We start from the raw sequence: 17,037 nt of genomic DNA on the forward strand, positions 1-17,037 counted from the left end.
GCTTGCTCCTCAAGAAATGCTGGCGGCCATGACAGAAGCCAAACCTGAGTTGACTTGGGGGTGTGGTTTGATGGGGGTGTTTCTTGGGTGTGTCCTTGCCATCACCAAGACACACCCATCTGTCAGAACCTTGTCCGCAGCTGTTTCCCTCCGACTCAACCACAACAAACAAACCTCCTGCAGGTTGAGTTCAGTAACTACAGACAGATGTATGGTGAGATGCTGGAGGAAGCTTTGAATAGGTCAGTAGCCAACTTGGTCAAATAAAGGACAACTTGGTCAAACAATGACAAATTGTTCCAGAATAAGGATAAGCAACCCAACCCACCCAACCAATCAATTAACCAACCCACACACCCAACCATCCCACCCAACCAACCCACCCACCCACCTACCAATCAATTAACCAACCATCCCACCCAACCAACCCACCCACCCACCAACCAATCAATTAACCAACCCACCAAACCCACCCAACCAACCCACCAACCAATCAATTAACCAACCCACCAACGCACCCAACCAACCCACCAAACCCACCCAACCAATCCATTTCTGGAATTCCAGCCTTCTGAAACTCTGTTGGATCACAGCTCATCTCCTCCCCTCACGGCCAGTCGGAGGTTGCTCCAGAACTCTGCCCTCCTCTCGTCCTCTTCAGGCCACTCCAGGTAGGTACGGGAGCTCATCAACTTGCGGAGCTTGCAGAAGCGTTTGGGAACGTCGTCCTTGGGGATGTTCACACACAAACATACACACACACACACACACACACACACACACACACACACGTTGACACGTAGGCACACACACACACACAGACATACACACACAGACACACACACACAGACACAGAGACACACAGACACACAGACACAGACACACACACACAGACACACACACACAGACACACACAGACACAGAGACACAGAGACACACACTTGATCATCCTTGGAGATGGGATGAGTTCAACACAAGGGGTGTCTCCCAAATGGCACCCTATTCCCTACATAGTGCACTACATTAGACTAGAGAATGGCACCCTATTCCCTACATAGTGCACTACATTAGACCAGAGAATGGCACCCTATTCCCTATATAGTGCACTACATTAGACCAGAGAATGGCACCCTATTCCCTATATAGTGCACTACTTTAGACCAGAGAATGGCACCCTATTCCCTAGATAGGGCACTACTTTAGACCAGAGAATGGCACCCTATTCCCTATATAGGGCACTACTTTAGACCAGAGAATGGCACCCTATTCCCTATATAGGGCACTACTTTAGACTAGAGAATGGCACCCTATTCCCTATATAGTGCACTACTTTAGACCAGAGAATGGCACCCTATTCCCTATATAGGGCACTACTTTAGACCAGAGAATGGCACCCTATTCCCTATATAGGGCACTACTTTAGACCAGAGAATGCCACCCTATTCCCTATATAGTGCACTACTTTTAACCAGAGAATGGCATCCTATTCCCTACATAGTGCACTACATTAGACCAGAGAATGGCACCCTATTCCCTATATAGTGCACTACTTTAGACCAGAGAATGGCACCCTATTCCCTATATAGGGCACTACTTTAGACCAGAGAATGGCACCCTATTCCCTATATAGGGCACTACTTTAGACCAGAGAATGGCACCCTATTCCCTATATAGGGCACTACTTTAGACTAGAGAATGGCACCCTATTCCCTATATAGTGCACTACTTTAGACCAGAGAATGGCACCCTATTCCCTATGTAGTGCACTACATTAGACCAGAGAATGGCACCCTATTCCCTATATAGGGCACTACTTTAGACCAGAGAATGGCACCCTATTCCCTATGTAGTGCACTACTTTAGACCAGAGAATGGCACCCTATTCCCTATGTAGTGCACTACATTAGACCAGAGAATGGCACCCTATTCCCTATATAGTGCATTACTTTAGACCAGAGAATGGCACCCTATTCCCTATATAGTGCACTACTTTAGACCAGAGAATGGCACCCTATTCCCTATGTAGTGCACTACATTAGACCAGAGAATGGCACCCTATTCCCTATATAGGGCACTACTTTAGACCAGAGAATGGCACCCTATTCCCTATGTAGTGCACTACTTTAGACCAGAGAATGGCACCCTATTCCCTATGTAGTGCACTACTTTAGACCAGAGAATGGCACCCTATTCCCTATATAGTGCACTACTTTAGACCAGAGAATGGCACCCTATTCCCTATGTAGTGCACTACATTAGACTAGAGAATGGCACCCTATTCCCTATATAGTGCACTACTTTAGACCAGAGAATGGCACCCTATTCCCTACATAGTGCACTACTTTAGACCAGAGCACTGTGAGACTCCCTAACTAACCCTATGGGCCCTGGTCATAAGTACTGCGCTATGTAGGGAATAGGGTGCCATTCTCTGGTCTAAAGTAGTGCGCTATATAGGGAATAGGGTGCCATTTGATGTGCAGCCTAGCTCCTCCCTACCTTGGAGATGGGCTCCAGGAGCACCAGGACGGCCGCCTCTGCGTTCCCGTCAAACAGACGGAAGTGGGAAAAGTCCAACTCGTACCTGGAACAACAATATTGTTATGTGTTACAACTATTAGCTCAAAACTGAGCTCATATCTGAGCTACGCTATTAAACAACGGTATTGTTATGTGTTGCAGCAGGGACACTATTAAACAACGGTATTGTTATGTGTTGCAGCAGGGACACTATTAAACAACGACATTGTTATGTGTTGCAGCAGGGACACTATTAAACAACGACATTGTTATGTGTTGCAGCAGGGACACTATTAAACAACAGCATTGTTATGTGTTGCAGCAGGGACACTATTAAGCAACGACATTGTTATGTGTTGCAGCAGGGACACTATTAAACAACAGCATTGTTATGTGTTGCAGCAGGGACACTATTAAGCAACGACATTGTTATGTGTTGCAGCAGGGACACTATTAAACAACGACATTGTTATGTGTTGCAGCAGGGACACTATTAAGCAACGGCATTGTTATGTGTTGCAGCAGGGACACTATTAAACAACAGCATTGTTATGTGTTGCATCAGGGACACTATTAAACAACAGTTCTGTTATGCGTCACATCAGGGACACTATTAAAAAACAGTTCTGTTATGCGTTGCAGCAGGGACACTATTAAACAACAGTTCTGTTATGCGTTGCAGCAGGGACACTATTAAAAAACAGTTCTGTTATGCGTCACATCAGGGACACTATTAAAAAACAGTTCTGTTATGTGTTGCAGCAGGGACACTATTAAGCAACAGCATTGTTATGTGTTGCAGCAGGGAACTATTAAGCAACGGTATTGTTATGTGTTGCAGCAGGGACACTATTAAGCAACAGCATTGTTATGTGTTGCAGCAGGGAACTATTAAGCAACGGTATTGTTATGTGTTGCAGCAGGGAACTATTAAGCAACGGTATTGTTATGTGTTGCAGCAGGGACACTATTAAACAACGACATTGTTATGTGTTGCAGCAGGGTACTATTACGCAACATCATTGTTATGTGTTGCAGCAGGGACACTATTAAGCAACGGTATTGTTATGTGTTGCAGCAGGGACACTATTAATCAACAGCATTGTTATGCGTCACATCAGGGACACTATTAAAAAACAGTATTGTTATGCGTTGCAGCAGGGACACTATTAAACAACAGTTCTGTTATGCGTCACATCAGGGACACTATTAAAAAACAGTTCTGTTATGCGTTGCAGCAGGGACACTATTAAACAACAGTTCTGTTATGCGTCACATCAGGGACACTATTAAAAAACAGTTCTGTTATGCGTTGCAGCAGGGACACTATTAAACAACAGTTCTGTTATGCGTTGCAGCAGGGACACATTAGAGTGCAACACTGTGTTACTACTACGCTACTACAGTAACCAGCATGAGCCTGTAATGATGCTGACATGTTGATCTTAAGCAACTGAAATGCTTTAACCGACCATTCTGCACACTAGTAAGACAGGACAGAATGGAATTGTACCGGCACCACTCGGAGTGGACAAAGTGTTCTGACAGGACGAAGAGTGTGCGTCGGCTGCGGTCCATTGCATTGATAATGTTGTCCATGATCCAGTGGCCTAAAGAAAGAAATTAAACAAAATACATTCATTTTAAAGCGCCTTTCAAAATATCCTAAGGACACGGTACAACAAAACCAAACAGAAAAAAAGCAATGGATGAAAACATTAACAAGCTAAGAAGTATTTTAAGGTCCTGGGGGATGAGGTCATGAAGAGGTCATGGATTCAATCAATCAATCAACCTGGCAGGAAGTCTCTCTTGTGGAGGCAGAGGGAGAGTGGAGGCTGGGAATTCTCCAGCTCTGGAACCAGGAATTCTTCGACCCACTCTGCGTCTCGCTCGCTGTACGACACGAACGCATCATAGCAGAGGGGGTCGGCGTTCCCTGCTGCATCCCGGCGCTTCCGGTTACCGGAATTCCGTTTGGCTCTAAGCCACGCCCACATCATACTCATGTACCACACCGCGTGGAGCTTCCACAGCAGAATCACCAACAGGATTCCGGAAATGAGTATACAGCCGCAGAGTGCGGACACGAGGAGGACGCGGTGGCATTGGAACGGTGAGAGCCGGACGCGGTCGACCCTCTGGCCCTGTAAATCAAAGATTATTTATTATATGCATGGGATTAGGGTTGCAAAATTCCAGGAACATTCCCAGAATTCCCAGGTTTTCTAGAAATCCTGGTCAGAGGATTCCCAGATTTCCTGCTTATTCCATCCTGATTCTGGAAATCTTCTAGTCGGGATTTCTTGTAAACCTGGGACTTTTGGGGAAGTTACACGATTTTAGCAACCCTACACGGGATACAGCAAAGTATACACAGTACCGTGAAAATGCTTACTTGCAAGCTCTCCTCACACTACATTTGATAATAAAAGTAGAAAAGGTATTCGATAAAAAAAAAAAGAGATTAACGTAAAAATAAGCAGTGAAGAGAATAAGAATAAAATAGTGAAAAAAATAAAAAAGTGTTTAAAAGAAATAGTACTAATAGTAATAAATAATAGTAAATAAAGTAAATATTTTAATCACCTGCAGGGGCAGCGGTGAGTCACAAAGGTAGTTATCCAATCTGTCTGTTAGCTCAACACTGCCCTCTACTGCTCCACCCCACCTCCAGACCATGAAGGAGACAAACTCACAGGAACACACAAACCTGAAGAAGAAGAAGCAGAAGAAGCAGAAGAAGCAAAAGAAGAAGAAGAAGAAGAAGAAGAAGAAGAAGAAGAAGAAGAAGAAGAAGAAGAAGAAGGAGAATGGGCTGCAGGGATCATTCATTTTAGAATCGATACAGACTAATCAATAAATATAAGGCAGGACCCTATTACCTACATAGGGCACTACTACTTTTGAGCACACACAGACCTGTTCTGTCCGGCCTGCAGTGCTCGGAGCCTCCCGTAGAGTCTGAGGTCCACGGGTCCAAACATGTTGAGAGTGTTGCTCTGGATCAGGAGGACCTCCAGGCTGGGGAACAAACAAACAAAAACACAAACAAATAAATAAATAAACACCATTTGCAACATATGTTCAAGTGAAGGATGGTCTCTTTTTTTTTATGTAATGTTCTGGATTGTTGACTCCAACTAAATACCCTTTCATTTATTTACGCAAGAGGATAACAGTTGAGCTAAGAGTTGAGCTAAGAGTTGAGCTAAGAGTTGAGCTAAGAGTTGAGCTAAAAGTTGAGCTAAGAGTTGAGCTAAGAGTGTAGCTGAGAGTTGAGCTAAGAGTTGAGCTAAGAGTTGAGCTAAGAGTTGAGCTAAGAGTTGAGCTAAGAGTGTAGCTGAGAGTTGAGCTGAGAGTTGAACTAAGACTTGAGCTAAGAGTTGAGCTAAGAGTGTAGCTGAGAGTTGAGCTAAGAGTTGAGCTAAGAGTTGAGCTAAGAGTGTAGCTGAGAGTTGAGCTAAGAGTTGAGCTAAGAGTTGAGCTAAAAGTTGAGCTAAGAGTGTAGCTGAGAGTTGAGCTAAGAGTTGAGCTAAGAGTTGAGCTAAGAGTGTAGCTGAGAGTTGAGCTAAGACTTGAGCTAAGAGTTGAGCTAAGACTTGAGCTAAGAGTTGAGCTAAGAGTGTAGCTGAGAGTTGAGCTAAGACTTGAGCAAAGACTTGAGCTAAGACTTGAGCTAAGAGTTGAGCTAAGAGTTGAGCTAAGAGTTGAGCTAAGAATTGAGCTAAGAGTTGAGCTAAGAGTTGAGCTGAGAGTTGAGCTAAGACTTGAGCTAAGACTTGAGCTAAGAGTTGAGCTGAGAGTTGAACTGAGAGTTGAGCTAAGAGTGTAGCTGAGAGTGTAGCTGAGACTTGAGCTAAGAGTTGAGCTAAGACTTGAGCTAAGAGTTGAGCTAAGAGTTGAGCTAAGAGTTGAGCTAAGAGTGTAGCTGAGAGTTGAGCTGAGAGTTGAACCAAGACTTGAGCTAAGACTTGAGCTAAGAGTTGAGCTAAGAGTTGAGCTAAGAAAAAAAAGTATATACTGTATATATACATATTTACAATAAAATATAGAGTTGAGCTAAGAGTTGAGCTAAGAGTTGAGCACACCACTCTCTCTCTCTTTCTGTCTCTCTCTCTACCTAGGGAACAACCATCCATGGGGCAGATGCATCAACTTGTTCCCAGAGAGGTGCAGCTCCCTCAGGGCCGGGAGAGCAACACTATGGAAGGCTGTCAGGTCATTGCGTCCCAGATCCAGGACCTCCAGGGTCAGGGGCAGACAGGGGGTGACCCTCCGTAGCTTAGCCCAGGAGAGGTTGAGGTGAATCAGGGTCTGGGGCCAGGAGCAGGTGGAGGGCATGGAGGTGTAGGCGTTCTGACTGATGTCCAGGTGGACTAGTTTGTTCAGACGGGTGACCAGCTGGTTGATTTGAAATTGAAAGGGAAAACATGTATTATTAATAATAATTCTACGTAGTACTTATTTAGCACTTCTCTAAAATGTAAAGACTAAAACAGAAGGATGCTTATTATCACCAAAAAATTTAATCATGCAATGGGCTTCTGCTCGAGGTTAAAAACAGTAAAACGACAACCATAGAAACAATCCCAAGTTACAATCCAAGTTACAATCCAAGTTACGAATAAATAATAATTAGTCATTTAGCAGACGCTCTTATCCAGAGCGACTTACAGGAGCAATTAGGGTTAAGTGCCTTGCTCAAGGGCACATCGACAGATTTTTCACCTAGTCGGTTCGGGGATTAGAACCAGCGACCTTTCGGTTACTGGCACAACGCTCTTAACCACTAAGCTACCTGCCGCCCTACGATACAAGTTACAATCCAAGTTACAATCCAAGTTACGATACAAGTTACGATACAAGTTACAATCCAAGTTACAATCCAAGTTACAATCCAAGTTACAATCCAAGTTACGATACAAGTTACAATCCAAGTTACAATCCAAGTTACAATCCAAGTTACGATACAAGTTACAATCCAAGTTACAATCCAAGTTACAATCCAAGTTACAATCCAAGTTACGTTACAAGTTACAATCCAAGTTACAATCCAAGTTACAATCCAAGTTAATGCAAAGCTGATATAACAGGTGTCACAATAAGAGTCTTCGCCTAAATAAAAGTCTCAACCAAGTTACATTTTACATTACATTACATTACATTACACTATATTACACTACATTACATTACACTACACTACATTACATTACATTACATTACATTACATTTCATTACACTACATTACACTACATTACATTACATTACATTACACTACATTACACTACATTACATTACATTACATTACACTACATTACATTACATTACACTACATTACACTACATTACATTACACTACATTACACTACATTACACTACATTACATTACATTACACTACATTACACTACACTACATGACATTACACTACATTACATTACACTACATTACACTACATTACACTACATTACACTACATTACATTACACTACATTACATTAAACTACATTACATTACACTACATTACATTACACTACATTACACTACATTACATTACATTACATTACATTACACTACACTACATGACATTACACTACATTACACTACATTACACTACATTACATTACATTACACTACATTACATTACATTACACTACATTACATTACACTACATTACATTACACTACATTACATTACACTACATTACATTACACTACATTACACTACATTACATTACATTACACTACATTACATTACATTACATTACATTACATTACACTACATTACACTACATTACATTACATTACATTACACTACACTACACTACATTACACTACATTACACTACACTACATGACATTACACTACATTACATTACACTACATTACATTACACTACATTACATTACATTACATTACACTACATTACATTACATTACATTACATTACACTACATTACATTACACTGCATTACATTACACTACATTACATTACATTACATTACATTACATTACATTACACTACATTACATTACACTACATTACACTACATTACACTGCATAACATTACATTACACTACATTACATTACACTACATTACACTACATTACATTACATTACACTACATTACATTACATTACACTACACTACACTACATTACACTACATTACATTACACTATATTACATTACATTACATTACACGACATTACATTACATTACATTACATTACATTACACTACATTACATTACATTACATTACATTACATTACATTACACTACACTACACTACATTACACTACATTACATTACACTACATTACATTACACTACATTACATTACATTACACTACATTACATTACATTACATTACATTACACTACATTACATTACACTACACTACACTACATTACATTACACTACATTACACTACATTATATTACACTACATTACATTACATTACACTACATTACATTACATTACATTACATTACATTACACTACATTACATTACACTACATTACACTACATTACATTACACTACATTACATTACACTACATTACATTACATTACATTACACTACATTACATTACATTACATTACACTACATTACACTACATTACACTACATTACACTACATAACATTACATTACACTACATTACATTACACTACATTACACTACATTACATTACATTACACTACATTACACTACATAACACTAAATTACACTACATTACATTACACTACATTACACTACATTACATTACACTACATTACATTACATTACATTACACTACATTACATTACATTACATTACACTACATTACACTACATTACACTACATTACATTACACTACATTACACTACATTACATTACATTACATTACATTACACTACACTACATTACATTACATTACACTACATAACATTACATTACATTACATTACATTACACTACATTACATTACATTACATTACATTACATTACATTACATTACATTACACTACATTACATTACATTACACTACATTACATTACATTACATTACACTACATTACATTACACTACATTACATTACATTACATTACATTACACTACATTACATTACATTACATTACATTACATTACACTACATTACATTACACTACATTACACTACATTACATTACACTACATTACATTACATTACACTACATTACACTACATTACACTACATTACATTACACTACACTACATTACATTACATTACATTACATTACACTACATTACACTACATTACATTACACTACATTACACTACATTACACTACATTACATTACATTACATTACATTACATTACACTACATTACATTACACTACATTACACTACATTACACTACATTACATTACATTACACTACATTACACTACATTACATTACACTACATTACACTACATTACATTACACTACATTACATTACATTACACTACATTACATTACATTACACTACATTACACTACATTACATTACATTACATTACACTACACTACATTACATTACATTACATTACACTACATTACATTACACTACATTACACTACATTACACTACATTACATTACATTACACTACACTACATTACATTACATTACATTACACTACATTACATTACACTACATTACACTACATTACATTACACTACATTACATTACATTACATTACACTACATTACATTACATTACATTACACTACATTACACTACACTACATTACATTACATTACATTACACTACATTACACTACATTACACTACACTACATTACACTACATTACATTACATTACACTACATTACATTACACTACATTACATTACACTACATTACATTACATTACATTACATTACACTACATTACACTACATTACATTACACTACATTACATTACATTACATTACATTACATTACACTACATTACATTACATTACATTACATTACATTACACTACATTACACTACATTACACTACATTACATTACATTACACTACATTACATTACACTACATTACACTACATTACATTACACTACATTACACTACATTACACTACATTACATTACACTACATTACACTACATTACATTACACTACATTACATTACATTACATTACATTACATTACACTACATTACATTACACTACATTACACTACATTACATTACACTACATTACATTACATTACACTACATTACACTACATTACACTACATTACATTACACTACACTACATTACATTACATTACATTACATTACACTACATTACACTACATTACACTACATTACACTACATTACATTACATTACACTACATTACATTACATTACACTACATTACACTACATTACACTACATTACATTACATTACACTACATTACACTACATTACATTACACTACATTACACTACATTACATTACACTACATTATATTACATTACACTACATTACATTACATTACACTACATTACACTACATTACATTACATTACATTACACTACACTACATTACATTACATTACATTACACTACATTACATTACACTACATTACACTACATTACACTACATTACATTACATTACACTACACTACATTACATTACATTACACTACATTACATTACACTACATTACATTACACTACATTACATTACATTACATTACACTACATTACATTACACTACATTACACTACATTACACTACACTACATTACATTACATTACACTACATTACACTACATTACACTACACTACATTACACTACATTACATTACATTACACTACATTACATTACACTACATTACATTACACTACATTACATTACATTACATTACATTACACTACATTACACTACATTACATTACACTACATTACATTACATTACATTACATTACACTACATTACATTACATTACATTACATTACATTACATTACACTACATTACACTACATTACACTACATTACATTACATTACACTACATTACATTACACTACATTACACTACATTACATTACACTACATTACACTACATTACACTACATTACACTACATTACATTACACTACATTACACTACATTACATTACACTACATTACATTACATTACATTATATTACATTACACTACATTACATTACACTACATTACATTACACTACATTACACTACATTACATTACATTACATTACATTACATTACACTACACTACACTACATTACATTACATTACACTACATTACATTACATTACACTACATTACACTACATTACACTACATTACATTACATTACATTACATTACACTACATTACATTACACTACATTACATTACATTACATTACATTACACTACATTACATTACACTACATTACATTACACTACATTACATTACACTACATTACACTACATTACATTACATTACATTACATTACACTACATTACACTACATTACACTACACTACATTACATTACATTACACTACATTACAATACATTACACTACATTACATTACATTACATTACATTACACTACATTACACTACATTACATTACACTACATTACACTACATTACATTACATTACATTACACTACATTACATTACATTACATTACACTACATTACACTACATTACATTACACTACATTACACTACATTACACTACATTACATTACACTACATTACATTACATTACACTACATTACACTACATTACATTACATTACATTACACTACATTACACTACATTACATTACACTACATTACACTACATTACATTACATTACACTACATTACACTACATTACACTACATTACATTACACTACATTACATTACACTACATTACATTACACTACATTACACTACATTACATTACATTACATTACACTACATTACATTACATTACATTACATTACACTACATTACACTACATTACATTACACTACATTACACTACATTACATTACATTACATTACACTACATTACATTACATTACATTACATTACACTACATTACACTACATTACATTACATTACATTACACTACATTACATTACATTACACTACATTACATTACATTACATTACACTACATTACACTACATTACATTACATTACACTACATTACATTACATTACATTACATTACATTACACTACATTACATTACATTACACTGCATTACATTACATTACATTACACTGCATTACATTACATTACATTACATTACATTACATTACATTACATTACACTACATTACATTACATTACATTACACTACATTACACTACATTACATTACATTACACTACATTACATTACATTACATTACATTACACTACATTACACTACATTACATTACATTACATTACACTACATTACACTACATTACATTACATTACATTACACTACATTACATTACACTACATTACATTACACTACACTACACTACACTACATTACATTACATTACACTACATTACATTACACTACACTACATTACATTACATTACATTACATTACACTACATTACACTACACTACATTACATTACATTACATTACACTACATTACATTACACTACACTACACTACATTACATTACATTACACTACATTACATTACATTACACTACATTACATTACATTACATTACACTACATTACATTACATTACATTACATTACACTACATTACATTACACTACATTACATTACATTACACTACATTACATTACATTACACTACACTACATTACACTACATTACATTACATTACACTACATTACATTACATTACATTACATTACACTACATTACATTACACTACATTACACTACATTACATTACATTACACTACATTACACTACATTACATTACATTACATTACACTACATTACATTACACTACATTACATTACACTACACAACATTACATTACATTACATTACACTACATTACACTACATTACATTACACTACATTACACTACATTACATTACATTACATTACACTACACTACACTACACTACATTACATTACATTACATTACATTACACTACATTACATTACATTACATTACATTACATTACATTACACTACATTACATTACATTACACTACATTACACTACATTACACTACATTACATTACATTACACTACATTACATTACACTACATTACACTACATTACATTACACTACATTACACTACATTACACTACATTACATTACACTACATTACACTACATTACATTACACTACATTACATTACATTACATTACATTACACTACATTACATTACACTACATTACACTACATTACATTACACTACATTACATTACATTACACTACATTACACTACATTACACTACATTACATTACACTACACTACATTACATTACATTACATTACACTACATTACACTACATTACATTACACTACATTACACTACATTACACTACATTACATTACATTACATTACATTACATTACACTACATTACATTACATTACACTACATTACACTACATTACACTACATTACATTACATTACACTACATTACACTACATTACATTACACTACATTACACTACATTACATTACACTACATTATATTACATTACACTACATTACATTACATTACACTACATTACACTACATTACATTACATTACATTACACTACACTACATTACATTACATTACATTACACTACATTACATTACACTACATTACACTACATTACACTACATTACATTACATTACACTACACTACATTACATTACATTACACTACATTACATTACACTACATTACACTACATTACATTACACTACATTACATTACATTACATTACACTACATTACATTACACTACATTACACTACATTACACTACACTACATTACATTACATTACACTACATTACACTACATTACACTACACTACATTACACTACATTACATTACATTACACTACATTACATTACACTACATTACATTACACTACATTACATTACATTACATTACATTACACTACATTACACTACATTACATTACACTACATTACATTACATTACATTACATTACATTACACTACATTACATTACATTACATTACATTACATTACATTACATTACACTACATTACACTACATTACATTACATTACACTACATTACATTACACTACATTACACTACATTACATTACACTACATTACACTACATTACACTACATTACAATACACTACATTACACTACATTACATTACACTACATTACATTACATTACATTATATTACATTACACTACATTACATTACACTACATTACATTACACTACATTACACTACATTACATTACATTACATTACATTACATTACACTACACTACACTACATTACATTACATTACACTACATTACATTACATTACACTACATTACACTACATTACATTACATTACATTACATTACACTACATTACACTACATTACATTATACTACATTACATTACATTACATTACATTACACTACATTACATTACACTACATTACATTACACTACATTACATTACACTACATTACACTACATTACATTACATTACATTACATTACATTACACTAGATTACACTACATTACACTACACTACATTACATTACATTACACTACATTACAATACATTACACTACATTACATTACATTACATTACATTACACTACATTACACTACATTACATTACACTACATTACACTACATTACATTACATTACATTACACTACATTACATTACATTACATTACACTACATTACACTACATTACATTACACTACATTACACTACATTACACTACATTAAATTACACTACATTACATTACATTACACTACATTACACTACATTACATTACATTACATTACATTACACTACATTACACTACATTACATTACACTACATTACACTACATTACATTACATTACACTACATTACACTACATTACACGACATTACACTACATTACATTACACTACATTACATTACACTACATTACATTACACTACATTACACTACATTACATTACATTACATTACACTACATTACATTACATTACATTACATTACACTACATTACACTACATTACATTACACTACATTACACTATATTACATTACATTACACTACATTACATTACATTACATTACATTACACTACATTACACTACATTACATTACATTACATTACACTACATTACATTACATTACATTACACTACATTACATTACATTACATTACACTACATTACACTACATTACATTACATTACACTACATTACATTACATTACATTACATTACATTACACTACATTACATTACATTACATTACACTGCATTACATTACATTACATTACATTACACTACATTACATTACATTACATTACATTACACTACATTACATTACATTACATTACACTACATTACATTACATTACATTACACTACATTACACTACATTACATTACATTACACTACATTACATTACATTACATTACATTACACTACATTACATTACACTACATTACACTACATTACATTACATTACATTACACTACATTACACTACATTACATTACATTACATTACATTACACTACATTACATTACACTACATTACATTACACTACACTACACTACACTACATTACATTACATTACACTACATTACATTACACTACACTACATTACATTACATTACATTACATTACACTACATTACACTACACTACATTACATTACATTACATTACACTACATTACATTACACTACACTACACTACACTACATTACATTACATTACACTACATTACATTACACTACATTACATTACATTACATTACACTACATTACATTACATTACATTACATTACATTACATTACACTACATTACATTACACTACATTACATTACATTACATTACACTACATTACATTACATTACACTACACTACATTACATTACATTACACTACATTACATTACATTACATTACATTACATTACACTACATTACATTACACTACATTACACTACATTACATTACATTACATTACACTACATTACACTACATTACATTACATTACATTACATTACACTACATTACATTACATTACACTACACAACATTACATTACATTACACTACATTACATTACACTACACTACATTACATTACATTACACTACATTACACTACACTACATTACATTACATTACATTACACTACATTACATTACACTACACTACACTACATTACATTACATTACACTACATTACATTACACTACACTACATTACATTACATTACATTACATTACATTACACTACATTACATTACACTACACTACACTACACTACATTACATTACATTACATTACATTACATTACATTACACTACATTACACTACATTACATTACACTACACTACACTACACTACATTACATTACATTACATTACACTACATTACATTACACTACACTACATTACATTACATTACATTACATTACATTACACTACA

At 34.2% G+C, this 17,037-nt stretch overlaps 1 protein-coding gene across 1 annotated transcript in view; it reads right to left on the reverse strand.

Annotated features, from left to right (window-relative positions):
- Positions 1-541: 541 nt before the first annotated feature.
- The window catches only part of tlr2 (toll-like receptor 2), a 50,980-nt gene continuing 34,484 nt past the window's right edge, over positions 542-17,037 (reverse strand). Inside the window, exons 10-16 of the mRNA XM_084192238.1 lie at positions 6,644-6,924; positions 5,443-5,544; positions 5,110-5,233; positions 4,316-4,667; positions 4,034-4,130; positions 2,500-2,584; positions 542-728 (exon numbers count right to left, since the gene is read on the reverse strand). Coding sequence (XP_084048364.1) covers positions 588-728; positions 2,500-2,584; positions 4,034-4,130; positions 4,316-4,667; positions 5,110-5,233; positions 5,443-5,544; positions 6,644-6,924 — 1,182 coding nt within the window. The 3' untranslated portion in view covers positions 542-587. The remainder of the gene's footprint in view (positions 729-2,499; positions 2,585-4,033; positions 4,131-4,315; positions 4,668-5,109; positions 5,234-5,442; positions 5,545-6,643; positions 6,925-17,037) is intronic.

Source organism: Coregonus lavaretus (genome assembly GCF_964263955.1).
Source record: "Coregonus lavaretus genome assembly, contig: HAP1_SCAFFOLD_2063, whole genome shotgun sequence".
Lineage (NCBI taxonomy): Eukaryota > Metazoa > Chordata > Actinopteri > Salmoniformes > Salmonidae > Coregonus > Coregonus lavaretus.